The sequence below is a fragment of the Papio anubis genome, unplaced genomic scaffold, assembly GCF_008728515.1.
Source record: "Papio anubis isolate 15944 unplaced genomic scaffold, Panubis1.0 scaffold243, whole genome shotgun sequence".
In the NCBI taxonomy this organism is placed as follows: Eukaryota; Metazoa; Chordata; class Mammalia; order Primates; family Cercopithecidae; genus Papio; species Papio anubis.
Genome location: NW_022162491.1, coordinates 57,455 through 83,096, shown reverse-complemented (window position 1 = coordinate 83,096; position 25,642 = coordinate 57,455). Strand labels below are relative to the sequence as shown.

The following is a 25,642-nucleotide window of genomic DNA, read 5'->3' as shown; positions in this document are numbered from 1 at the left end:
GTTGTAAAAAAGTTTCATTAGGGCCATTATTGCAAATCATCTTGGAATTGTTTACCACTTGAGAATATTCAATTAAAAAGGCATTATAATGCCGAGATTTTAAAATGTAAACTAGAACCTGGAAAGTTTTCAATGATTTATAGTGTAAAATTAAATAAAGCACCAATAAAACCAATTAGATTCAGAACATTGTAAGAGAAATGAATAAAAATGCTCAACTACTTTTGGAAACAAACGTAGAGGAGAGTCAACTTTATTCAACCAATAAATAGAAAAGCAATGCTATTTAATTGATGGAACAAAAAGAAACACTTCCTCAGTTTGAAATTATTCCCAGTTTATAAAACCAAACCAAGAAAAGGGGTGCTTAAAATAAGCATAAAGAAAGGGAAAATATAGAGAATGGAACAGGGATAAAGTAAAAAAAAGATCGATGGAAATAAAAAAATAAGACAAATTAGAGAAGAAGCGTAAATGAAGAAGAAACATACCATAGGGACATGAAACTAAATCGTATAGTTAGGTCATTGATCACTGACTTTTGAAAAGCTGACTGGTTCCATAAAGATTTAAAACAGTGCTTTAAATACTGTGTTGCAGGCGTTATGTTTTTATTTTGTAATAAGTATAGAGTTTGAAATTCCAAATTTCTCATTTAATCCTGAACATTTTGTTCTTAAGCCAAAGAATGACTCGAAGCACAAAAACATACTTAAAACTATTTCCAGCCGTGGTTCTCAAATCTGATACCTCAGCATCACCTGGCAAGGGTTTCTTTTGTTATTTCAGTAGAGATTTACTAACCAGCTGGCAGTACTCTGGTTATTTATGTTTCAGTATCTCTATTTATCTATTTATATTATCCCAGTTCATTTTCACAACCACACAATGAGCAAAGCGAGGCAGTGCTGGAAAGGGCAGCATCAGGGTTTGCAGGCAAAGTGTTCTGACAGCACAATGCATGCTGAGCTTCTACATTTCACTGTCCCACAATTGCAATGGCAGGCCCCCACCCTAGAACTACTCTCTGGGCTGGTGGGATTCTGACATCTACATTTTGAACAGCATTTCTTAAAATCATCAGGGTTTAAGATTCTAAGTGGTCAAATATACTCCATTCCACAATGACCTGAGATTACCTTATTTGTCCCTTGTTTTAAATCCCAAGTCTTTAAAAATAAATCAAATCCTGGAATGACGGTAGGTGAAAAATTTAATATCAAGGAAAATAATGAAAAAGAAAGAAGGAACTCTGTGTATAACACTTCCCCAGGAATAATTAGGCTCAACTACATCCTAATGCTCTTTAACCACCTTCATGAAAGCCTCAATCTACTTGGAATGGGACAGAAATTGCAAAGGAATACTCTCTGGGCACCAACGATATTGCCACAACCAAATCTTAGCATCATAGGATTTCAGCACTGAAATGGAAAATGAACAAAGAGAGGTAAGCAGTTTATAATAGTAGTAAGGGAGAAAAGCAAAACAAGAACTTTAGAGGTTTTTCAAACATAGGGGCTCTCTCCAGTTGTTCCCAAGAGATACTGGGGTACTTTACCTCTACCATGTCTGTGTCTCTAATCATCCACCCACCACAGAGCTCAGCCAACTGAGAAGGACTAAGGGTCCTATCTAGGAATCTTCACTTGATTTTGCTTTATTTTCTTTCGAGAGTGCACAAGCCAGGCAGGGCACAATGGCTCATGTCTATAATCCCAGCACTTTGGTAGGCTGAAGCGGGTGGATTATCTGAGGTCAGGAATTTGAGACCAGCCTGGTCAACATGGCGAAACCCTGTCTCTACTAAAAATACAAAAATTAGCCAGGTATGGTGGCGGGCACCTGTAATCTCAGCTACTCGGGAGGCTGAGGTGGAGAATTGCTTGAACCCGGGAGGCAGGGGTTGCAGTGAGCCAAGATCATGGCATTGCACTCCAGTCTGGGCAACAAGAGTGAAACTACATCTCAAAAAAAAAAAAAAAAAAAAAAAGTGTGCAATCCTAGGACACAGAGGAACCTCAAATATCCTCTACTTCTAGAGCTCTGAAAATGTGGAAGCAACTTGCAATAGCCTCCCCATTTTGTTTCCTTTTTTCCTACTCTCGTATCTACATCTTCCTTATCCATAACTGTTTGTTTGTTTGTTTTCCCTTCAGGAATAAAGGGAGTTCATGAACAGAAATCTCACCCAATCCTATGATACCTTCCAGAGGTTAGATGAAGAAATGCTGAGTAAATACGGAATTGCCTTCTTTATGTTACTTTGTCACTCCTTCAATCTCCAGCAAAGACTTTAAATAGAAGGGAAGCAGGGAGACAATGGTGACATCCAAAATCAGGTTGAGGCCAGACTTCTTCAAAGTGACAGGGAAGGGGGCAGGGAAGTGCTGGGTAGGGCCTGTGCCCACAGACCTAAGTGAGGACAGGCACTCCTGTTTTCATGCTCAACTGTTGCATTTTCCAAGACCACCCTGGCTCACAATGTCCCCATCCTTGGCCTATGAAAACCCCGAGACCCTATCAGGCAAATACAAAGGCAGCTGGACATCAAGCAGAACAACACCAGCAGAAGAACACACTGACAGACGCTGGCAGGCCATCAACCGTGGAACGCCAAGGGAAATTTGGCTGAGGATTGTCAGAAGAGAGCCCAGCCTCTGAGCCACCCGACTCCAGGGGAAAACCACCTTCCCACTCCAACCCCCTTCTAGCTCCCCATCCATCTGCTGAGAACTGCTTCCACCATTCAATAAAACCTTGCACTAATCCTCCAAGCCCACATGTGATCTGATTTTTCTGGTACACTAGGGCAAGAACCCTGAGATACAGAAAGTCTTTTGTCCTTGTGATAAGGCAGACGGTACTGAGCTGATTAACTGAGCTAAGCTGAAAGAGCCGACTGTAACATATGCCCACTGGGGCTTTGGGATCTGCAAACACTCAACCCTAGATGCCGCCATGAGGTCCGAGCCCACACTCCCCACAACCTGCTGGTCTGCATGGTCCCCCCTAGGGGTTTAAGCTGTGGGGCATGGAAGAAGTGAGCCACACCCTATTACATGCCCTGCGAGGGGGACAAAGGAACTTTCCTCATTTCAAAAATGGCAGAGGAGGAAGGGTGCTTACACACATGTCTTCTAGCATGTTCTCTTTCCCCCTTATCTCACTTTTTTCCCCAATAGGCTAGGATTTGGTTCCAGCTAGACAAAGGCCAGCCCGTGGTTTGTATCTGATCCACTGTTGAGGCCGCCTATTTCTGAGTGAAAAAGCTTCCAAATCTATTAATAGATATAGCCAACTTTCACTCAGCTGCCAAATCAAAGAATGAACAAAGGCAAAATAGTTACCATTTAGATAGGCTTCTGAGATGCTTGATTTCATATAAGACATCTGCATGCCTAACTTCCCTTTTCATTCTATCAACGTCTATCTATGGAGTGCCTACTATATGCTATGTTTCTGTGCTACAGGCATATTCATCATGCCATTCATTTGATTTCTAACTGAAAGCCCTTTTTCTTCTGCCTCCCAGTTTCAGCTGTCATAGCCTGTCAAAATCACTATTTGCCCTGGTATTTATGGTGAAAGGAGTCATTACTAGTCATCATGCGACCATCTGTACAGTGTCACTGGGTAGTGACATGGCCTCTGTTCAAACTCTAAGATGTTCCATCTTGCAGGATGGATATTAATGCCACTAAATCCATCTTCAGCATTCTTGAATGAGAGCATTTGTAATGGCTATTACATCTTTGCAATAGCATGAAAAGAGAAGACAGCATATTATTATCAAAAACTGCACATTACAATCAAATTACAATAGTACAAGGAGAAAATAGATTACCTTTCCTCTATCTTTAATGTACTTTATAGTTTTGGACAGACGAGCCGTGTCCAGAGGAGGTTACGGTGGTCAGGCATGCAGTATGATTTCACAGGGCTATGAGGATCTCCTATGGGCTCCTGGCTAGATATTAACCTTTCAATTTAAGGGAGTAATTTCCAAAAATGGTGGTACATCAGAACCACAAATGAGGCAGCCTTAGGAGGAGTTTAATCATGTTTTTTATTAATTATTTGTTGGTTTATTTGCATGTCCTAAAATGACCTATTGTTCATTCTGTTGCATATTCAGAAGCTAGACAACACTGATTTCAGCATTTGCCCAGCATATAAAAACCAACTCAAATTCTGCTGGCTTATAAAGTATTTGAAGTCAGAGGAGATCGTTTCAAGCCAGTACATGATGCAGGCAGCTCATAAATATAAGTGAGGTGGTTCAGTGGATTTGTGATTTGTTTGATGATTGATGCTTCATATTCTAATCCATCATCACAGACATGATGTATTTTCCTATTAAACATGAAAGAATATTTGTCAAGTGCACGAGGATATAGTTTTCAGAAATTTTCTTGAAACCCAAAGCTTCTTAATTCATCTCACATTCTCTCACTTATGATAGAGACATTAACTAACACGACAAAATAATAGTGCAGGCTTGATGCGTATTCACAACTGAAATGTGGCTGTAGAGCTGGGAGACAAGAGGGGTGGTTAGAGTTGTGGGGATGATAAGAAGCATGTCCCACATCCATGGAGTAGATTGTCTTCAGTTCCAGCCAACTGTGAGTGAGAAAATACAGCATCACCAGACTTTCGGAATTTTTTAAAAAAAGAAATCACAAATCCAAATTTTTGTGAAATCTTTTGATGGTTGAATATTAGCAACTAATTTATAGTTTAATAAAATGCCCAGGGGGGCCTGCACTTGTGAGGTAAACGAACCTATGCGGGCTGGATTTGACAAAGGACCTGTGAGTTTGTGGTCTATTATTTTAACCAAGGAGGGCAGGATATGCATGGGGAGGAGAAGGGCACTATTGCAAAGCGGGGAGTGCAGTCATAAGGGTGAGCCCTGATAAAAACATTTGCTGACTTTATTCATTTGATTAACACTGGTCCTATTTCCAGTTAACAAAAAGTTACCCTTAGTTGTGATAGGATGGTTATCTTCAAAAAGTTCCTTGGAAAATGAAGATTTGAGAAAGAAATGGTCTTCACAGCATCATGTGGGCTAGGACTTTTCTCCTAGCTGCCAAGAGCCTATAGAAAGAAATTTAGATATTTGGAAGATCGCAACATAAAGTTGTTAAAAGTAAGTGTTTGATGTGGGGGAAGCTTCTTTGTCATTTTTTTGACTTACGCAAGTTTTATCTAGTGAGTTCTAAAGAAAATTCCAATTAAACACACATTTACATTAAGAAAAAGTTGATACTTTTAGTATCTGTTGTATAGTTTTATTACCTTTTTATTAACTAGATTTGCAATTCCATGACATAAGCCATGACTTTATACTTCTTGAGCCCCTGACTTCACATATTTGGACTTTGGAGTATATTCGTCAGGGAATTTGTGTCTTGAATTGTTAGAAAACATATATCCAAAGAACATAATAAAGCTACCAGACATTTTCTTATTTTGTTTTCTGTTTTGGTTTGGGATTAAACAGCAGCAAAGACAACAAAAACAACAGCAACAACACACACAGCAATGTAATTACTAAAAGTGAGGCTGCGGCCCCAGAGAGAGACATTGTCCTGACAGGTGTCCGAGGGAGACCTGGCACTCCATGTAAGTCCCTGATGTCTTTGAGAGACTGTCATGAGCACATGCTCAGACATCTTGGGCAGGGCATGTTAGCAGAGGCAGAGACAGATATAGCGTAATGAAGGGTAAGGTTGAGGGTACTTCTCTTGCCTGACATTTTCCAAAGCTCTATTATCACTCCCGGGGAGACTGGGAGGAACCCACTGCTCCAGCTATGCTGCTGTGGACTAGGAGTCCCTCGTAGCATCCTCAGGCTGTGGGTGTATCCGCGGGGCTGCCTGCACTACTTCTAACACATCTAGTCCTCAGTGTCAACCTTATAAGCCTTAGCAAGTTTTCCTCTTAAGTAGAAGGACTGGAACAAGGACACTGCTCTGCCACAAACTAGAAGACCCCTACAACCCTGGATCCACAGCTGTTTGCAGCCGATCCCCATACAAATAGCCTGCATTGCCAACAGACACAGGTGGGAGGTGAACCAGGGACATCTGGATCAGAGGCGCACAATCTCAGGCTTGAAGCCCTGCTGAAAAGAAATGACAGAGGGTGTTACAGCTGTGGCATTGCTCACAACAAAGGGCAATGTTTAAAAAAAAAAAAACTTTTCTGTCATAAAAAATAATTCAAGTATTTTTGATGTACTATTTCTAGAAGAAACACTGAATTTTATTTCCATTTGTTCTACAGCACATCATGTTGACAAAATCATTGTCATATGTAGAGATGATCAAAGACTGACTATGCAACCAAAAAATGCAGAAAAAGGTTATAGATGGGGATGATGATAAAGGTATATTATTGTCTTGATTTTGTGACACCTTGGGTTTTGTTAACTATGGAAGTTTTTATTCTAAGTTAATATCCATGTTGATATCTATCATTATATTCATGATATTGTATTTTTAATGAGGATCTCCAAATTATACTTTTCAACACCCACAAAACCTAAATCCACCTCTTTAAAGAGGGCTGGGACAGAGTCACGTATCACAAGAAGGGAGAAAAACACAGAAGTTGACGTTACCCTGCAAATGCTCATTAGGCATCCAAAATTTTGAAGTGGGCGTTTAGAGGTGTTGTAGGCAGGTAGGCTCCAGAACACTTACAAATATGAATGCATCATACAAAAGGCATCAAATAAGTTTATTTGAAAGCATTTTGATTTGCTTTAAGGATGGCGTATCTATCCATTAGTTGCAAACCCTGACAGTCCTGAGCATCCTTCTGCTGTTCTGACTACTCTGACTTGTTTCCTACCTCATTTCAGCAGTGTTGTCTACTTTGCTTTTTTTCATGAGTCCATATTGTTGTTTTATTTATTTATTTTTTGCTTTTGTTTTGATTTCTTTTTTCTAAATATTAATTTTTTAAAAAAATTGTTCAAGACAATATGTATGTCTAGTTATCTCTCAATTCCTTTGGCTTACTTTTATATAGGCCCTCGAGACTGGACTTATAAGCACTGATTATAGTAAATAACAGATGGCAAACTATTTTGGAGAGTATGAACCAATAAGATTTCTGCCTCTAGGCCATTAACAAAAAATATGAATGCATTGCTATCCCCACCCAAGACAGAAAGAATTTCCCAGCCAAAACAGGAGCAGATGTATAAATCATGGGCAGAGAAAATAAGAGGGGTTTTCCTGGCCATAATGGAGTAGGCATTAATCACATACTGTCATAGCATTTAAAACATAAATGTATTTCATTGACGCAGAGCTGTAAAAACAAAATGAGTTCTACCATAAACGTAAGATGAAGGGTGTTAGTTAACTGCAATTACAAAGAAGATTACTAAGTTACTTATATGCAAAGGTGGGAGCTCAAATTTGTGAAGGATGACCCTGTAAGGTGCCACACCCACGGCTGAAAGTATATAAATGGTCCTGTCCAGGACTGGCATCCAAACTCAGAATCTTCTCAGTGTAACTCAGCTGAACTCACATCTCCTGTCAACATGTCCTACAACTGCTGCTCTGGAAACTTCTCCTCCCGCTCCTTTGGCGGCTACCTGCGCTACCCAGCCTCCTCCTGTGGCTTTTCCTATCCCAGCAACCTGGTCTCCAGCACTGACCTCTGCTCTCCCAGCACCTGCCAGCTGGGTTCCTCTCTCTACAGGGGCCGTCAGGAGACCTGCTGGGAGCCCACCAGCTGCGAGACGTCCTTTGTGGAGTCCAGCCCCTGCCAGACCTCCTGCTACCGCCCCAGAACCTCCTTGCTCTGCAGTCCCTGCCAGACCCCTTACTCTGGGTCTCTAGGCTTTGGATCCAGCAGCTGCCGCTCCCTGGGCTATGGATCGAGGAACTGCTACTCAGTGGGCTGTGGGTCCAGTGGCTTCAGATCCCTGGGTTATGGAGGCTGTGGCTTCCCTTCCCTGGGCTATGGCTCTGGATTCTGCCGCCCAACCTACCTGGCTTCTAGGAGCTGCCAGTCTTCTTGCTACAGACCAACTTGTGCATCAGGCTTCTATTATTGATCATCTTCTTAAATTGCTAATTTTGTTGGCCAATGCCATTAATGCCTCTACTCATAACCTTTATTGTCTTCATCATGTACAGAAAGAATTAGCCTCTTATTCTCTAATTATCAAGTTCTCAGTTTGTCTTTGGCCCCAAATACTGGCTGGTAGGCTTCATCTGAAAAACTGTAATTAGAGTACTAGCTCAAAATAAATCTTGAAGTACACATTAAAAGTAGAATTTGTATTATTTGATTTTCTTCTATAATTTATAAAAAGTCAAATCATTTTAATCCAATAAATCCATTGGTCTCATACTCAGCTATGTTTGTGGTGGTTTTTTTATTGCTAGGTTTTGGTTGTGATGTATTAGGGGATTATTATGTAACAATTGGTGTATATATATAGGAATAGGTTTGAAAATCATATGAAGTTTGGGATTCAAACAAACTTTTGGGGGTCTCAGAGATTTTTGTTACTCAAACTACAGGTAGTGGAAGTCTACTAAATATACAGACTTTTATTCATTAAAATCTCAGAATCAGGAATTAGCTTGATCCCCTTACAAAATGTGGATTCTTGTGTCTATGTCAAAAAGTATAATGTAGCAGACTAGTTGATAGTTATATCAGGAATCTGCAGAGAAAAGAAATTTAGAACTATATGGTTATAGGTACACATAAAAGAAAAATTAAAGACAAACCAAAATGATTTGAAGTAACTTTTGAAGTCACCCAATATTTGTTGGTAATCATGATCAAATGCCTGCATCTCATTGATGAGAATTCAATATGATTCAATTATCTACATATGTGTAATAAGGGATACCATGAAACTTGAATGGAGGATTGATATTCCACCTCGGTTTTTATTAATGTTTCACACTAAGTAAAGGTGAAGATAATAACCCTTTGATACCATCAGAAGTGATAATTTAATTCACATCTGAGCATAAAATTAAGGAAATGTTATTTCTCTTTTTTGTGGTAGCATTCTTTGTTTTCTCAGGCAAAGTAGTTCCAGAAAAAGGTAAGTGTGAAGATAAACAGATTTCAATAAGGAACCTAAAGCTGAGAACAAAAAAAGAGTTCAAATAATGTTTGATAACTATTCCCATTCATGATTCCTTTAGACAACAGCTGTTAGAGAAAGCGATTATACATGTAAGTTATGTTAAATGTAAAAATATGGAGACACAAAGATGATAAGGAATGTAGAGGGAAAACTTATTCTATGATATCTTAAAGGAGTTGCAAATTTTTGACTTGCAAAAACAGAAATATCAGAGGAGAGAAATCTGGGAAGATTAGACACAATAAGCAAAGCAGAAAGGACTGAAAAATCTTTGTGTATTCAAGGAATGATAGGAAATTTAGCTCAGTTACAGTTACAATGCAAAGTGATTTCATAAGGTGTGGTAATGACAAATACGGTCATTCAAACTACTAAAACAGTCTTGAGATAGGGTACCTTTTTTTTTTTTTTTGACAGTCTTGCTCTGTTGCTCAGGCTGGAGTGCAGTGGTGCTATCTCGGCTCACTGCAACCTCCGCCTCCCGGGTTCAAGCGATTCTACTACCTCAGCCTCCCAAGTAGCTGGGATTACAGGCTCCCACCACCACGCCCAGCTAATTTTTTTTTGTATTTTTAGTACAGAAGGGGTTTTGTCATGTTGGCCAGACTGGTCTCCAACTCCTGACCTCAGGTGATCCACTCGCCTCGGCCTCCCAAAGTGCTGGGATTACAGGCATGAGCCACCACGTCCAGTCGAAATTGGGCATTTTTACTCCATTTTCTCTTCTATTCTAATCACTTATGTGCTTTTAAAAAGAAATCTCTTATCCAATGATTAGGTTCATACCTAGGGGTATTAGGTTCATACCTAAGGGTAAATAAGTTAAAATCAAATGCTCACAAATTAAAAAACTATTTATAACTAATATCTTTTGTTTAGAAAATCTAGACAAGGAAAATACATGTGAAGATATTCAGAAATTATGAGTGCCAAAATCTAAGAAAGGTCTTGATAAATAAACAAACAGGAAGTCATAGAATCCATGACTACTTTTAGAATAAGAATGTTGTTCGATCCAAAAGAGAGGCTGAAGTACAGTCCCAAATCATTTCAGTACTTGATAAGGTTAAGAGGATATAGGAATACCAGGGCTCTTGTTCTATCCTGCCAAAATCAAATTTAAATTCTTCCAGGAGGAGGATAATATCACAGTGAGCTCCAAATTATTTCTTTACATGATAAATATAGATACAAATGTAAATACAGATACCTATTTATATATATAGATGACATTGCAGATATAGTTATATCTAGATACACATGAAGACACAGATATAGTCTAGTATCCAACAAAAATTTACCAGACTTCAGAAGTTAAGAAATTTCTAAATCCAAAATATAGATATATGTAGCAGAATTAGGATCACAAGAGCTTCAGTAAATGAAAATATTACACATAAATGTTAAATAACTATACTTGACATGCTCAGAGAATAAAAAGATGAAAATTTTGGCAGAGTACTGAAGTATATTAAAAGAACCAAAAAGAGATTTTAAAATTGAAAAATGTAATAAATTAAAATATTGAATTGGTGAATGGATTAAAACAAAATTAAACATGGCTAAAGAGATAATTAGTTATTGTTCAGTAGAATATATACAAACCAAAAGAAAAATTATTAAAATATTTAAAGGAGTTTAAGAGACTATGGAACATGTGTAACAGTCTAACATAGTTGCTGTTGGAGTCCTAAAACAAAATTGTGTGTGTGTGTGGGTGTGTGTGTGTGTACATATGGCTAGAAATAAGTCCACATATCACTAAATCTAAGAGAAGTTATATGTAATAGAAACAAATTAACAGGGGATCCAAAGATAATTTTTGAATAGAGGAAAGATCAGATACATATAGTCAAGAACTACTAAAAATCTCATGCACGATAAATGTGAAGACAAGCCCATAACTAGGCATATTGAAGTCTCACTGAGGAACAGGAAAGAAAAAGAGAAAAACTTAAAGCAGCCACAGGTGGGAAAAAAATTTAAAAAGAAATTTACCTTCATCAAAGCAACTGAGATTAAAAGTTGAATTTTAAACAGAAAAGAAGAAATATAAGAAAACAAATACATGTCCTCAAATGTTAAAAAAAAAATCAAAACTAGAGTACTACGACCAATGAATGTCTGTTTTAAAAATGAAGGAGAAATATAGACATTTTCAGATAATCAAATACTTACAGAATGTGTCAGTAGCTTTCCAGCACTAAAATATATAATTAAAGTTATACATAGTCAAAACGAAATGATCGCAGAATATAGAAAAAAGGTGTAAGAAATAATAAGTAAACAAAAGATATATACTGGGTAAATTTAAGCAAGTACGTTGACTCTTGAACAAGTGGAAGTTAGGGGAACTAACACCCTAACCAACTGAAAATGTGCAGGTAACTTTGGCTCCCCCATAAACTTTACTAATAGCCTACTGTTCATAAGAAGCTTTATCAGTAACATAAGATTTAAGTTAACACACACCTTGTGTGTTACATGTATTATGAATTATAATCTCATAATAAAGTAAGCTAGAGTAAAGATAATGTTAAGAAAATCCTAAGGAAGAGAAACCGTATTTACTGCTCATTAAGTGGAAGTGGATCATAATCAAGGTCTTCATCCTTGTCTTCATGTTGAGCAGGCTGAGGAGGAAGAGGAAGAGGAGAGCTTGGTCCTGCTGTTTCAAAAATGTCAGAGGAGAAAATAATCAATTTATAAGTCAGCCTACAAAGTTTAAACCCGTGTTGTTCCATGGTCAACTGTATTGCTCCCAAAAGCATGAGGGCAAATCTATCTATCTATCTATCTATCTATCTATCTATCTATCTATCTATCTACCTATTTAATCTATTATCTATCTACCTATCTATCTATCATCTATAATCATATATGACATTAAAATACAGAAAATTCTAACAGTGATAAAAGAATTGAGGTGAGGATAAATAGTCTTGAAGACAGACTTCTAATTTTCCTGTTTGTACAAGTCATAAAAGTACTAACTTATGCTAGCAAATCAATGTGTGCTGTGATTTCTAAGGCAGCACTGTCCAACAGCATTTTCTGTGGTGATGAAAATATTCTCATATATGCACTTTGCACTGTATGGTGTCCACTAACCGCATATATTCTATCACGCAATTTTTATGTGTTTTATATGACCCAGAAACTGAATTTTAATGTAATTCTATTTTAATTAATATAAATTAAACTTAGTAAATGTGGCTAGTGGCTACTCTTGGATAATGCGGTTTTAGGGTAACCTCTAAATAAATCATAAAATAATGTATACCATCCTGCATGCCTGTCAGACTGTGATTGTTAAGAAATATCCTATTTTATATCAATAACTTCTTGTTGGTTAGCCAACCTTGTCTGAGATTGTAAAAGCAGAAATAGCATTGTTTTATTTGCTTATTTTGCTGGATATATCTTTTTATATTTCCCTTTTCGTTTTTCTTAGATTTAATAAAAATCTCTTTTAAGTAAAAAATTGTTTTGATGTTTAGCCTGCTCTGATATTTGATGTTTGTGTTAAGATTTTAAAAATCATATCATATTTAATTTAATTATCATTACATTCAGACTTCTAGCTATAGATATTTACTCTGTTGTTGGTGTTTGATCCATTTTCTATGTTCCCTTTTCTCATTTTCTTATTTATTTATTTATTTACTTACTATACTTTAAGTTCTATGGTACATGTGCACAACATGCAGGTTTGTCACATAGGTATTCACGTGCCATGTTGGTTTGCTGCACCCATCAACTCGTCATTTACATTAGGTGTTTCTCCAAATGCGGTCCCTCCCCCAGCCCCCCACTCCGTGACAGGCCCCGGTGTGTGATGTTCCCCGCCCTGCGTCCAAGTGTTCTCATTGTTCAATTCCCACCCATGAGTGAGAACATGTGGTGTTTGGTTTTCTGTCCTTCTGACAGTTTGCTGAGAATGATCTCATTTTCATACTTTTTTTGGGAGAGGAGCACTTAATGAAATGGTTTAATGCTACAACTTTACAATTTAACTTATTAGTTTTTGCAACTTTTTAATTTTTAGCAATTTCTTAAGAGATTTTAATGAGCATTCTCCATTTATACTTCTACCTATATGTTAAGAACAACATGTGAACAATTCATATTCAGGCATCATGAGCTTATGTTTCAGTCTTCTTTATTTCCTCCAAGTTTCCTTGTGAGATTACTGTCCTAATTGGAGAAATTCCTTTGGTGTTTATTTTAGTTTAGGTTTATCTGATATGGATAGCACTACAAAAACACGATATTTGGACATTTTACAATGGAAAAATAATCCTAAAGAGATTTGGAAAAAGTGTGTTTTACAATAAAACAGAAAATGCCCGAGAAGATTTGAAGGTAGAAGTGTAGAGACAGTACTGCCTGAAGAGAGTTTTTCCAGAAGAGGCATCTCTCTCAATGAGTTGTAAATATGAATGACAAAAGAAACCATAAACATGTGAAAACATATGAACTATACTGATATTGAATCAGTTTGTATTTGAATTATACAGAAATGGGAAAAAAAAAAAAAACATAGAGTTGCTACTTATCTCCCCTCAGCTCAAGGGTATCTGACTTTTTGAGTGCTTCCTCATGTGTACAAATTTATATCCACTTTCACTTTGTTTCAAATCAGTCTTCTTTTGTCATTTTTCCTCTCCTCACTGGTTCTGGTTTATCTCTGTGACACACCATGTCTCTCGTCCTATTTATCTTATCTATTTTTCCCTTTCCAGTGAATATAAAAGCAATATATAATGTAATATATGGAAAATAATTTTAAGGAAATCATTGGTGATTAATAAAATTAATACATACATTGCTAGTTTACTTTACGGAATTCATGTTAATGAATGAATGTTAATGAATCAATGGAATTTTTGTTTATACATTTAATTCATGAAATAGATAAAAACCAAATACATACAATCAAATAAACTCATACAACCTGACATCCAAATATACTACCAGTTTCACTGTTAGTTTTGTTGTCAAAGGAGCGTTTTCACTTGTTTTGTTTGGGATGTTTTAGTTAAAAGTCCCTATGCCTCTGGAAGCAGACTGGAAACTTGATTGATTGGTGGAGTTGAATTAACTTATTTTGGGTTTTAAACATCTTCCCTCTTTAAGACGGCTATTTTTTGGAAACTTTATACCACATGCATAGACTTTATATGAATAATAATTTCAGGAACAGTATATAACAATTTCTTTCAAAGAATGTGGTGTTATGATGTTTGCTGAAAAAAGAGGAACTTGGAAATAACAACTGAGAGAAAAAAATTTAAGTCACGCGGAAATTTTTTTACATAGGCTTAAGTAGCTTTCTTGATTCAGTCAATGCTAGGTGGCAAAAAGAACCATATCCATTCATCTCATCAAGTATTTTAGCATACAATTAATTTCCTTACATGTGTACAAGGAGGAAACCAATTATCCACTGTGAGAATTAATTAGGTTCATGAGATGTAGGGTTTCACCTTTGTGGATCTAAGACTTAAATTCAACATGGATGGAGAAAGCAAGCTTTTCGTATCATCAGAAATGATTGTCTCATTCATATTTCAACACACATTTGCAGATGCCTAGTTTTCACATTTTATGTTGCCATTCTAATATTTTATAGCCTAAGTATTAGAGAAAGTAATAAAATGCTAAAGTAAGTTGTATATTGGTAAGACCTAAAGCTAATAGCATAAAGATATCTTTGTACAGCGCTAAAAAGGAAAGTTAAAAGCATTTCCCTATCCATTAATTTTTAGATCTCTACAAGAATCATGAGAAATGTGGATTTTATGAGCTATAGTTATTTTACATATAAGGAAATGAAGACTCAATGTGGATCAAGGATTCACTAGAGGTCCCGGTCTTAAAAGAAAATCAAGATTCAAGATTTCATGAAAGATGGAGAGTAACATAAGAAACAAAAACACCAGTAGTATGGTAGCGATTAAAGAGAATTTGGGGAAGATGAAATAAAATGAACAAAGCAGAGATGTATAAATGTACTTGTATTCAGCAAATTACTGGAAATCAAGTTATAATTTGTATGATGTAGCAATGGAGAATCGGTCTACAGATATATGACAGGTACCCATTCATTTATTGTTTGAATGTCTTGAACTTTGGATCATATTAATCTTGATCTTCTCTGATTTATATACTATTGAAGTGCTTTTCTGATCATTCTTACTCTATCTCCTTAGCTATCTAAATATTCTCAAGTACTTTACAAAATAAAACTTTTGTCAAATGTTATATAAAATAATATATTTTATATTCATGTATTTTGCATAAGCATATTTTCATGTTGAACATATAATTTAACATAATATAAAACGTGTATAAATATATAATAAGTGATGAAATCTCTTTCATTTCCTGCTACATCTGAGGGAGCAGAAAACTTGTAGTTCTTTTGAGTTCTGAAACATATTTGTCACCTAGAAACACCTCTCTGGCCTATAGACCCAGGTTTAGGTAGCATGAGGAGCAGGAAATGATTCTGCTTGTCTAAGTACAGATGCAAGCAGTCCTGCTAGTCCGACTAAATCTGGCAAACTCTACAGTATTGGGTGTATCTGTAATATGAAAAAAAAATGCAGTGTGGAATTTATGGCACATTCCAGTGGGAGAATCATAATGTAGGCACATGGATGTGTATGGCCACGCTTTATAATCTTTAGTGGTGAATCAACATATCTATGGGAAGTCAGCTTCTGGGATACAACCAGGCCATGGGAGAGATCCAGAACTTGGCCATGGGGCAGCAAGTGACCACCTTTACTCAGCTTACACCTGGCTACACTGGGAGTCTGGAATGCCAGCTGGAAGAGGAAGGAAAAATCTCAAACTGGGTTTGCAGATAGACGGACTCATTATGTGGATGTATTTAAACATCATGTTGAGCAAAATATCATCTCTCTTGGCAGAACGTAACGTTGAGTACCTGGTTATCTACTTGGTATAAAAAGAAAAATGGCCACATTTGATGATACTTCTAGCATTCCTGAATGATAAAAGGTGAACTGACCAGTTAGTTAGCGACCTGGAAGGGAAAATACTAGAATATTGATACAAGAAAATCCAGTGTAGACATGCAGCTGGTCATATGGGAGTGGGCACACAGTGTGAAGATCTTTGCATGTCTTCTTAATGCTTACCAGAATGCATCCACCATGGAAGAAGAACTAAAATATCAAGTAGACAAAGTAACTCTGCAAGTTGATGATAGCCAGGCTTTGTCACCATTCCCCACATTAGGAGGCTGCTAGGAAGGATATTTTATATTTTGGGAGAAAATTATGAAATGGGAACTGACTTTCAGATGCACAAAGCTCACTCCGAATCTGAGCACTAAAAACCCTGAGTCATTTTAGGATGCAGACTTTGTAAGTGTTTTTCTGGTTCATGTCTGTTTCCAGCAATTTCTCATGATGTGTTATTCTTCCACCCTCTGTTGGATGTGAGAAACACCATATAATAACATGTAATAGATGGGAAATAATTTTGGAGAATATAAATCAGTGGTGACAAGTAGAATCAATCATTAAAAGCATCCTTGCAAAAAACAAAGCTGTGCCACTGGTTATTTTACACAGGAGAAAAATGACAGACAGAATCCCAAGGCAAAGTATAAGCAGATACGAATGGACTCATGGCCAGAGAGGAAAGGAGGGCCTTTTCAGAACAGGAAAGGACGGGCATTACTAACAACTAGAATTACAACTAGAATTTCTGATGTAGAAATGCTCATTGGCTTTGTGCTATAATAACAAATTATAGTATCCATAAAAACAATAAAAAGCCAGTCAACTACAATTATAGAGGAGGTTGACTTACACATATGCAGAAGAGGGTGTATAAATGAGGGAGAATTAAACCTGTACTGTTTCATATCCATTGATAGAAGTATATAAGTTACTCAGTTCACAAGATGGCCCTAAGTCTGAGAATCTTCTCATTGTAACTCAGCCAAACTCACATCTCTCATTAACATTTTCTACAACTGCTGCTCTGAAAACTTCTGTGGCTCTTCCTACCTGAACAACATGGTCTACAATACTGACATCTGCTCTCCCAGCACCTGTCAGATGGGCTTCACTCTCTATAGGGGCTGTTAGGAGATCTGCTGGGAGACCACCAGCTGCCATTAATCCTGTGTGGAGTCCAGGCCCTGCCCGACGTCCTGCTGCCATCTGAGGAATTCTATGCTCTGGAGCCCCTGACAAGTGACTTAACCTGTATCGCTGGGCTCTGGGTCCAGCAGCTGATGCTCCCAAGAGCTGTGGATCTAGGGGCTGCTCCTCACTGGGCTATGGATTCAGTGGCTTCAGTCCCCTGAGTGATGGAGGCTATGGCTTCCCTTCTGTGGGCTATGGATCCAGATTCTGCTGTCCAATATATTTTCCAGCTAGGACCTTCCAGTCTTTTTGTTACAGACCAACTCATGAATTTGGCTTCTACCTTTTTTTTTTTTTGAGGCGGAGTCTCACTCTGTCGCCCACGCTGTAGTGCAGCTGCGCGATCTCGGCTCACTACAACATCTGCCTCCGGGTTCAAGCAATTCTCCTCCTCAGCCTCCGGAGTAGCTGGGACTACAGGCACCCGCCACCATGCACAGCTAATTTTTTGTATTTTTAGTAGAGACAGGGTTTCACCGTGTTAGCCAGGATGGTCTCGATCTCCTGACCTTGTGATCCGCCCGCCTTGGCCTCCCAAAGTTCTGGGATTACCGGCGGGAGCCACCGTGCCTGGCCGAATTTGGCTTCTACTTCTCCCGGTCAAATTGTTGAGTTCCAGTATGCTTTAAGCAGTCATCAAAATGTCTACTCAGCATTTCATCATGTTCATTGTTTCCAGTAACAACTATCTTCTTAGTCTTCGATCATCAGTTTCTTACCCAGTCACTTTCCATTAAGCACAGGCTAAAAAAACCTGAATCTTGCATCTTGTTAATTTGGTGACTTTAACCCAATAGTAAGTGTAAATTCAGCATTGCTGATGGAACTCATGCTAATGTATATTCTGACAAAATTAATAAAAATTTAATGATTATAATTCAATCAATTTATTATTGTATTCAAATATATTTTATGGTATCATTTATCGGTTATTGATCAGAGTTTGTTTTCAGTTTGATTTGACAAACTAAATAAAAGCTCAATATGCATTTGGGAGTAAATTTTAGCTGTGGATTTGATTTATTTTTTCATTCAAACTATAGTTTCTCAACATTCACATTTTCTAGCTTGAGAGTTTTATAAATGAAATTGTTAGGATCAGGAAATACATTGATTCATTCAAAGAACATGGGTTGTACCTATGCTGACAGAGGTAACGTAACTGCGAAGTTGACAGACTCACGGGGAGTTTAGTGAACAAGAATAACATTTATGTTTGCATAGGTTAAAAAATGAACAAACAAATACAAGATCAATTTAAAAATATGAGCTTGAATAACTTTCAATAAGTTAAATAAGTTTATCCAATACTTATCATTAAAAATTACTAGACTTATGTATCCAGTGTTGAGTTCCCACCATAATTGATTTTACCATATGGATAGAAGAATATAGTTAATAATTTTTGGTGGGAAGGACATACCTTCAGTATGTTTATGATTTCTCATCAATGCTTTCCTAAAGTCAAACTGAATATAGATAAAAATAAAACAACTTTATATAAGCTTGGATCTCAACATAAAGTTGGGGAAACTATGTGGTTACTCTTTTGGCAACATTCTCAAGCTAAGTATTTTGGGAAACCATATGAGACTAAGATAAAAAGGATTACTAAGGAACATAAACCTATTATAGAAAGACAGCTTTTAATAGTGTTTTAATCAAGACTCACATAATAATCCTATTTATTATTTCTTTAGCCTGTCAAATAGACCTATGGCAAAGACACTTTTTAAAAATTCAAATCATTCTACATATGAAGAAATGAACAGGTAAAGCAGCTCAGCGACTTCCACAGTTCTCAATCTTATAGGATAATCAAGATTCATAATTTCCCAAAGTATGGGGTCTGTTTGATGGGGAAATGCAAAAAGAATACAGGAACATATCATTAGAAAATTGGGGAGCTGAAGCTGAATGAGCAGAGCAGATACCGTTGGTTCTGGTTACTGGTGTTAATTATGTTCTAGAAAGGAAAGTATCTTTATCTGCCAATAACAAAAAGGCTGATATGAAGACATTAGCTGTATTCTTCCATTCTTAAAAATGTTACTCTTTCTTGGTTATGTTGTCTGTCCCACCACATTGGTCATATTTATTATTTTCTAGAAGTCTTTCTTTTTTTCTAATATATGCACTTAATGTATAAAAATCTGCAGTTTTTGGTGTTTTATCTTTTATGTAATTCAGATCAAAGTATTTTCTAATGTACATTTAAGTATTTTTTCTTTGATCCAGGAGTTATTTACATTTTTATTTCCAAATTGACAAGACTTGGACATTTTTCTAGCTATCATTTTTTACTGTCTTCTAATGTATTTCCTTTCTTCAGTAAACATATAATGAATTATCACAGTCATGAAATTTGTTGAAGCTTGCTTTGTGATCTAGCATATTTTCAGAAAAAAATACGTATATATCTAAAAGAATGTGTTTGCTGATCTTGTTGAGTGCAGTGTTTTGGATGTGTCAATTTGATCAATTTCCTTAAATGTGTTGGTCAAGCATTCTATATCCTAACTACTTTTGTCTGCTGCTTTTACATCTCTAAGCATTGTGGGTATGATATTCACAGTCAACTAACCCCCGTTTTTATTATGACATCCTTCTTTATTACTAGTAAAACTTCTGTGGCTGATATTAATGAAGCCAGCTTATACTGGGGTTGTTTTAGATGATGTATGTATTTCTTTCAATATTTCTGTGTCCTTTTATTTTTATTGCTTACTCTTGAAAGAAGGATATTGTGGTTCTTTTTTACTTTTCTGAACCCAATCTGGCATTTTGAGACTTTGTACTGAATTTAGTTATTTTATAAAGACACCCACACATGTTTATATCTGCCACCTATAATTTTATTATTACCTGACCTAACTTTATGTTCCTTTTCAGCCTTTTCAGGATTAGTAAAATAACTTCAATCATCTCAATTTCCACCATCTTAATATAATATTTGTGTTGTTTTAGTGATTTTAGAATTTGTTTGTTTTTTTTTTTTTTTGAGACGGAGTCTCGCTCTGTCATCCAGTCTAGAGAGCAGTGGCCGGATCTCGGCTCACTGCAACCTCCACCTCCCGGGTTTACGCCATTCTCCTGCCTCGGCCTCCCGAGTAGCTGGGACTACAGGCGCCTGCCACCACTCCCGGCTAGTTTTTTTGTATTTTTTTTTTTAGTAGAGATGGGGTTTCACCGTGTTAGCCAGAATGGTCTCCATCTCCTGACCTTGTGATCCACCCATTCGGCCTCCCAAAGTGCTAAGATTACAGGCTTGAGCCACCGCGCCCGGCCAATTTTAGAATTTTGTAAAAATTTTCATGTGTACTCTTGATTTCAGTCTAATATAAATTACTATTTTATAATTTCTCCAATAATGCTAAAATGTAGAACACCTTAAATCCAATTGCCTTCTTTTAGGCATTATTGTTTTCACACATTTTAATTCTATATATATTTTAAAACAAAAATTGTTTCAATTATTGCTTTCTAAAGTCAATATTTAAATGTCATTTATGTTTACTCACACATTTACCTCTCATTTCTTCATCACCACGTTTTTCTCTGATAACATTTTTTTTTGTACTTGAAGAAAATCCATTAGTGTTGAGTTTAGAGAGCTCATTAGAAGCAGACATTCAGTTATCCTGCATTGGAACCATAACCTTACGGAGGTGGGGCAGGGTACGAGAAGAATGTGTGGTAACAAGCAAAACAAACAAACAAACAAACTGTAGGAGAGGACCTGATGTGGGGTGACAATGCCTGACAAGCTCTCCCTGAAGAGCGAGATGCCTGGATATATTGTAAATACAATGACAAAAAGGCAAAATATATTTTAAAATGTATTAATTTCAATTACTTTTGAACTGTTTTGATTGGAGTAACATTTACATTCAATAAATCGTAAGTGTAAAATAGGAAAGAGGAGAAATGTAAACATTGCACCCTGTCCCAGGTCTTTGTCTTCTTCCCCTCACATTCTATGAGGCTCTTCTTTTAGCCTCAAATTGGTCTTCATAAGTAATTCTTTTCTAATTCACTTGCTTCCAAATACTTGTCCAGGATTCAATCTGTTCCTAGCTTTCTTTCATTCAATTTGTAATATTATTGGGCATTCTCCACTGGACATGAGATACCGGTATTAATAATTAGTGCCTGGAATATAATTTTGGACAATGAGAATGAACAGTCACAAGTAAGGTCATTCTTTAGAATTTTCAGCAAGATCAAAGCTGCGCCTGTTACCAAGTTAAAAAAAAAATGTTACCTCAGTCACAAGCCTTAGAAGGAATACATAACCCCGCAAAACCATAAGCAGACAGACATGAATCGTACACCAGTACAAAAAGGAGGAACATTCCTGGCCATGATGGAAGGGGTCATTAATGGAAAACAATCACATTTTCTACATAGGAGTAGTTTATTGGTTTGGTATTATAACAAAAATGTTATAGCACATATAAATGCAATGCATAGGAAACTATGCAGCTGCAATTACAGAAAAGATTCTTGAGTTAATAGCACACACATCAGAGAGTACAAATGTAAGAATGATGATCTTGCAGCTTTCAAAATGTATTGCCAAGGGTACATAAATACAACAGTCCGAGAAGAATAAATGAAACCGAGAATCTTCTCAGCGTTGCTCAGCTGAACTCACATCTCTTGTCAACATAGCTTACAACAGCTCCTCTGGAAACTTCTCTTGTTCCTGTGTGGGCTACCTGCGCTACCCAGACTCCTCCTGTGCCTCTTTCTACCCCAGCAACCTGGTCCACAGCACTGACCTCTGCTCTCTCAGCACCTGCCAGCTGGGCTCCTCTCTCTATAGTGGCTTTCTGGAGACCTGCCCTGAGCCCACCAGATGCCAGATGTCCTGTGTGGTGTCCACCCCCTGAAAGATGACGACCTGCTACCACGCAAAGAGCTTCACACTCTTCAGTCCCTGTCAGATGACTTATTCTGGCTCTCTGGGCTCCGGGTCCAGCAGCTAGCACTCCCTGGGCTATGGGTCATACAGCTGCTAATCACCGGGTTGTGAATCCAATGGCTTCAGGTCTGTGCATTATAGAGTCCATGGCTTCCCTTCCCTAAATTATAGATCCAGTTTCTGCCACCCAATCTATTTCCTTTTCTTTCTTTCTTTCTTTCTTTTTTTTTTTTTTTGGAGACGGAGTCTCACTCTGTCACCCAGGCTGGAGTGCAAGGCATAATCTCAGCTCACTGCAAGCTCTGCCTCTTGGGTTCACGCCATTCTCCTGCCTCAGCCTCCTAAGTAGCTGGGACTACAGGCGCCTGCCACCATGCCCGGCTAATTTTTTTTGTATTTTTAGTAGAGACAGGGTTTCACTGTGTTAGCCAGGATGGTCTCGATCTACTGACCTCGTGATTCACCTGCCTCGGCCTCCCAAAGGGCTGGGATTACAGGTGTGAGCCACCGCACCCGGCCCACCCAATTTATTTTCTTTCTAGGGGTTTTTATTCATCCTGTTATCAGCCTTTCTGTAGATCTGGTATCTACTGTTTAATTTGTTGACTGGGCACACCTATTTAAGAAATGCAGACTCTGTAGTGAGATTATCTATTAACTACCCCCTTTGTGAAGTATCCTAATGTTATTGATCACCAGCATCTTTCTTCTTTGGTCCTCAAATACTAGATGATATATTGGTTCTGTCAAACTACAAAATTAATGAATAACTCAAATTGCATTGTAGATAGCATTTATGGTTTTTGCATTTCTCCCCAAAAGAGATGTGAAGTCAAATGATTTTATTTTAATAAACTTCATTCTTGTCTCCAAATATGCTGTTAATGTTGTTACTTATTAGTAAAGCATTAATACGATGTGTGTTTTCATTGCTTCTGGTAACGGGCTTTAGAGTATCCAGATTGTGGGGTTTCTGCATTAATTTCAGTTGAACTTTAGATATTTTCCCCTCTTTAAGCAGGAGTTTCCTGGATACCTATATTTTCCAGGGATAACCCTTATCTTAACCTAAATCTAAAGAGCATTGAAAATCCTTATTTACTAGGATCTAGAACCAGAAATACCATTCGACCCAGCAATTCCATTACTAGGTATATACTCAAAGGATTATAAATCATTCTACTATAAAGACACATGCACATGTATGTTTATTGCAGCACTATTTACAATAGTAAAGACTTGGAACCAACCCAAGTGCCCATCAATGATAGACTGGATAAAGAAAATTTGGCACATATATATCATGAAATACTATGTAGCCATATAAAAGAATGAGTTCATGTCATTTGCAGGGTCATGGATAAAGCTGGAAACCATTATCCTCAGCAAACTAACACAGGAACAGAAAACCAAATACCTCATGTTCTCACTCATGAGTGGGAGCTGAACAATAAGAACGTATGGACACAGGCAGGGGAACATCATACACCAGAGCCTGTCGGGGAGTAGGAGGAAACGAGAAGGAGAGCATTAGGACAAATACCTAATGCATGCAGGGCTTAAAACCTAGATGACGGGTTGATGGGTGCAGCAAACCATCCTGGCACATGTATACCTACACGACAAACCTTCACATTCTACATGTATCCCAGAACTTAAAGTAAAATAAAAAAAAAAAATCCTTGTTTACTCCATAAATATTCACGCATCTCTAAGGAAAAAAATGTATCAGAAGTTTGAAGAATGCAAGAACAAAATTTAGATTTATATGATGAGTTCAGTGCATGAGGATATTAAACTGGAAGACTTATGTGGTTTAAATGTTTAGAAAAAGAGCACCTGTGAGCTTTAGGTATCATGGTGCAGGAGTAGCTTCAGATTTCTGGTTATGATGTTTGTGGCTTTCGTTCTCTGGGCAATAGATTCAGTTTCTTCTTTCCAAACTACTGTGGTTCTAGGAATCTCTGTTCATCTTGCTACCAAGCAATCTTCTAACCTTTAAATCTTATAGCTGCACTAGCAATGGAATTCATCCAATTACAGTCAAGAGCCACGTAACAACATTTCGGTCAATGAGAGACCACATTTACAACAGTGGTCCCAGGAGATCACAATAGAGCTGAAAATTTTCAATTACCTAGTATTTACTGTACTCTACTTTTCATTACTATTTTATAGTTTTCTCCTTCTTAGTATAAAAAAAGTTAATTGTAAAACAGCTTCGGGAATGTTCATCAGGAGGTATTCCAGAAGAAAGCATTGTTGTCATAGGAGTTTACAGTTCCATGCCTGTAATTGTCCTGAAAGATCTTCTAGTGACTAAGATGTGGAGGTAGAAGATAGTGATATTGATTATCCTTTTCACGTAGGCCTAGGCTAATGTGGGTGTTCTTAGTTTTTAACAAAAAACTTTAGAAAATAAAAATAAAATTTAAAATAGAAAAGTGCTTATAGAATAGTGATACAAAGAAAGAAAATATTTTTGTCCAGCTATACAATGTGTTTGTGTTTTAAGATCTGTTAATACAAAAGAGTTAAACAGTTAAAAAAAATTACATATTTATAAAGCAAAATTTACTATGAGCTAAGGTTAATTACTGAAGAAAGAGACATTTTAAAAAATAAATTTGGTGTAGCTTAGCATACAGCACTTATAAAGTCTACAGTAGTGTGTCATAATGTCCTAGGACTTCACACTTACTCACTACTCACTCACTGACTCATGTACAGCAATTTCTAGTCTTTCAAGCTCCTTTCGTGGTAAGTGCCTATAAGAGTGCACCATTTTTTAACTTTCATATTTTCATATGTTTAGGTATGTTATGATATACAAATACCATTTTATTATAATTGCCTGCAGTATTTAGTACAGTAACATGCAGTGTAGGTTTTTAACCTAAGAGCAATAAGCTATACCATACAGCATAGGTGTGTAGTAGGCTATACCAGCCAGGTTTATGCAGATTCATTCTGTAACATTTGCAAAGTGATGAAATGGCCTAATGACACATTTTTTAGAATGTATCCCCATCAGTAAGCAAGTAAGCAAGGTATTAAATATTAAATATGTTGTTTATTTAATGTTATCAGATTTTCAGAAATGAAGGCAGAAATGAAGAAAATCTGATAACATTAAATAAACAGCAACATTAAATAAATTAACACACTTATTCTGCCATTTACATATATTTGGGTTGTTATTATTTGTTGCTTAGGCATTGAAGAGGAATTTCTTTTATTATTTATCTCATTTATAAATGTAAAAGATTAATTTTCTTCTTACAGCAAGCTTTGAAATCCTGGAGGTTGGGAGATTTAAAATTAAATTTTTTATGTTTAATTTTTTGTCTTTTTGTATAAAGACAAGAGCTATGGACA

The 25,642-nt window shown here is 36.9% G+C and overlaps 1 protein-coding gene across 1 annotated transcript; it reads left to right on the top strand.

Moving 5' to 3' along the window:
* The first annotated feature begins 7,466 nt into the window (after positions 1 to 7,466).
* LOC101018530 (keratin-associated protein 13-1) lies at positions 7,467 to 9,577 on the top strand. Its single transcript, XM_031661747.1, has one exon. It carries the CDS (start codon positions 7,571 to 7,573, stop codon positions 8,087 to 8,089), a length of 519 nt encoding a protein of 172 aa, XP_031517607.1. The 5' UTR covers positions 7,467 to 7,570; the 3' UTR covers positions 8,090 to 9,577.
* The last annotated feature ends 16,065 nt before the right edge of the window (positions 9,578 to 25,642 follow it).

Excerpts from the sequence above, each read along its gene's own strand:
- LOC101018530 (XM_031661747.1), top strand. The coding sequence starts at position 7,571 with ATGTCCTACAACTGCTGCTCTGGAAACTTCTCCTCCCGCTCCTTTGGC.